A 2327-nucleotide genomic window follows, 5' to 3' on the forward strand; every position below is an offset into this window, starting at 1 on the left:
TAGAATTCGGGGGTCCTCAAATCCCCGGGCCTCAAACCCAGCTGAAACCGCCCCTCGTCAGAGTACGGTGGGGGTTGCCACACCCAAAGACGTCTAACCCTGTTAGACTTCTGTTCCTTTATTTCTCTGTACCTTTACTTCTTCACACACATATTTCCCAGTATTCTTTTAAATTAATTTACGGACAAGGTGTTACTAGGACTCAGTACACAACTAAAATTTAGCTATTTCCAATGCAGAAGCCACTATCAGACTGAACTCACACACGCACTAACACATCTATATTATTATTTATATTTAAAGTAAATATCTTGCTGTTGTTGTCACTTTTGTTTTGTTGTTAATGTAAGTGGCCTTTACATCAGAGTAATGTAAAAAGAAAAGAGAGCAAGACAACGCGACAAAAATGGAGCTCAGTTGAGTACTCGTAACTAAATATTTCCTTGTATCATGACCAAAATCTTGCTATAGTTGCAGACATGTAACATGGAATACTTATATTCCAGGAAACTCGTATCTTGGGGGTCCACTGTGTATTGAAATTCCCTCCCCACTATTCGAGAAGTAGTCTTACATCCATTGCCCAAACACTTGCACTACTTATTCTTGCATCATGTAACCTTATTTAAAGGTAACTATAATGCAATATCCTGACTTAAAAACCTCAATTCATTCTAGGTTATTTTTACTTAATAAGCAACACACTCCACACTTCCTTATGTAAACATATACTTTTAATAAATACAACAACTGGAAAAATATAAATGCAATATAAAGTAATAACAACAATAAAATGAACTGTAAAAATACATCTTTGTAAGAAAGCATTACCAGTATATGTGCAGCAAACTGTTTGTATGTGAAGTGCATTAACATCTGTCGTGTCAAACAACAGTAACTTACTAACTACTCACTCATCATTTATAGTACGACCACAAACAGTTATAGAAATAAATAGAAAGGTAACATCCAAAGTCTTTCAGTGAGCTTCCCAGTCTGTCAGTCTGTCTTTTTTAATATGATGTCTCATTGTGCCATGTGGTCCACTGTGGTTTTTATTCAGGTTATCGAATAAATGCAGCTCCTTAGACATTAATGTTATTGTTGAGGCTGGTTGAACTGACCCATGAAGAGAAGAGCACCTGGCCGTAGCAAAGAAGACAGTAAAACAGTGAACACATGAGCAGAAGGTTGCAAGGAATGACTAGTGTTTAAGTTTCTAAAAGCTGTGAGTGTTACCTGTGTGTTTGTGCTGAATGAGAAATAGGAACGGCCGGTCAAGTGTGATTTCTTCTACTGCCATACGTGAGAACATGACAGCCGCTATAAATTGAGCAGAGAAAATATAACGTTAGCTGTGGCACTCTTTTCCTTTTGGATTGTCCCCTTTTTTCAGGGGTTGCTACAGTGAATCATTGTTTTCCATTTCACCCTGTTCTCTGCATCTTCTACTCTGACTCCAACTATCTGCACGTCCTCCTTCACTGCATCCATAAATCTTCTCTTTGGCCTTCCTCTTTGTCCTACCTGGTAGCTCCATCTATAGCATTCTTCTACCAATGTATCCACTGTCCCTCCTCCACACATGTCCAAACCATCTCAATATGGTTTCTCTCTCCTCATTCCTGATCCTGTCCATCCTTGTCACTCCTAAAGAGAATCTCAGTGTCTTTAACTCTGTCACCTCCAGCTCCGCCTCCTATCTTCTGCCTATTGCTAGTGTCTCTAAACCATACATCATGGCTGGTCTCACAACGTCCTGTAAACCTTTCCCTTTACCTTAGCTGACACTGTTCTATCACAAATCTCTCCTAACACTTTTCTCCAGCTGTTCCATCCTGCCTGCACTCTATTCTTCCCCTCTCCGCAGTCTCCGCTGCTCTGAACAGTTGATCCTAGATACTTCAACTCCTGCACCTTCACCACCTCTGCTCCTTGTAACCTCACAATTTCACTGTTCTCCCTTTCGTTTACACACATGTATTCTCTTGGTTCTCTTCTAGCTGCTGCATACTCTCACTACAAATCACAATGTCATCTGCAAACAACATAGTCCATGGGGACTCCTGTCTGACCTCATCTGTCAATCTGTCCATCACCACAGTAAACAACAAGGGGCTCAGGGCTGATCCTTGATGTAGTCCCACCTCCACCTTGAAGTCTTCTGTCCTTCCAACAGCACACCTCACCACTGTTGTACTATTCTCATACATGGCCTGCACCAATCTAACATACTTCTCTGCCACTCCCGACTTCCTCATACAAAACCACAATTCCTCCCTTGGCACTTTGTCATATGCCTTTTCTAAATCTACAAATACACAATG

At 40.7% G+C, this 2327-nt stretch overlaps 1 protein-coding gene across 1 annotated transcript in view; it reads right to left on the minus strand.

Annotated features, from left to right (window-relative positions):
* Positions 1–716: 716 nt before the first annotated feature.
* serpine1 (serpin peptidase inhibitor, clade E (nexin, plasminogen activator inhibitor type 1), member 1) overlaps positions 717–2327 on the minus strand; it is a 10508-nt gene continuing 8897 nt past the window's right edge. Inside the window, exons 8-9 of the mRNA XM_008319500.3 lie at positions 1240–1323; positions 717–1142 (exon numbers count right to left, since the gene is read on the minus strand). Coding sequence (XP_008317722.2) covers positions 1099–1142; positions 1240–1323 — 128 coding nt within the window. The 3' untranslated portion in view covers positions 717–1098. The remainder of the gene's footprint in view (positions 1143–1239; positions 1324–2327) is intronic.

This window comes from Cynoglossus semilaevis, chromosome 1, assembly GCF_000523025.1.
Source record: "Cynoglossus semilaevis isolate Cse_v1.0 chromosome 1, Cse_v1.0, whole genome shotgun sequence".
Lineage (NCBI taxonomy): Eukaryota > Metazoa > Chordata > Actinopteri > Pleuronectiformes > Cynoglossidae > Cynoglossus > Cynoglossus semilaevis.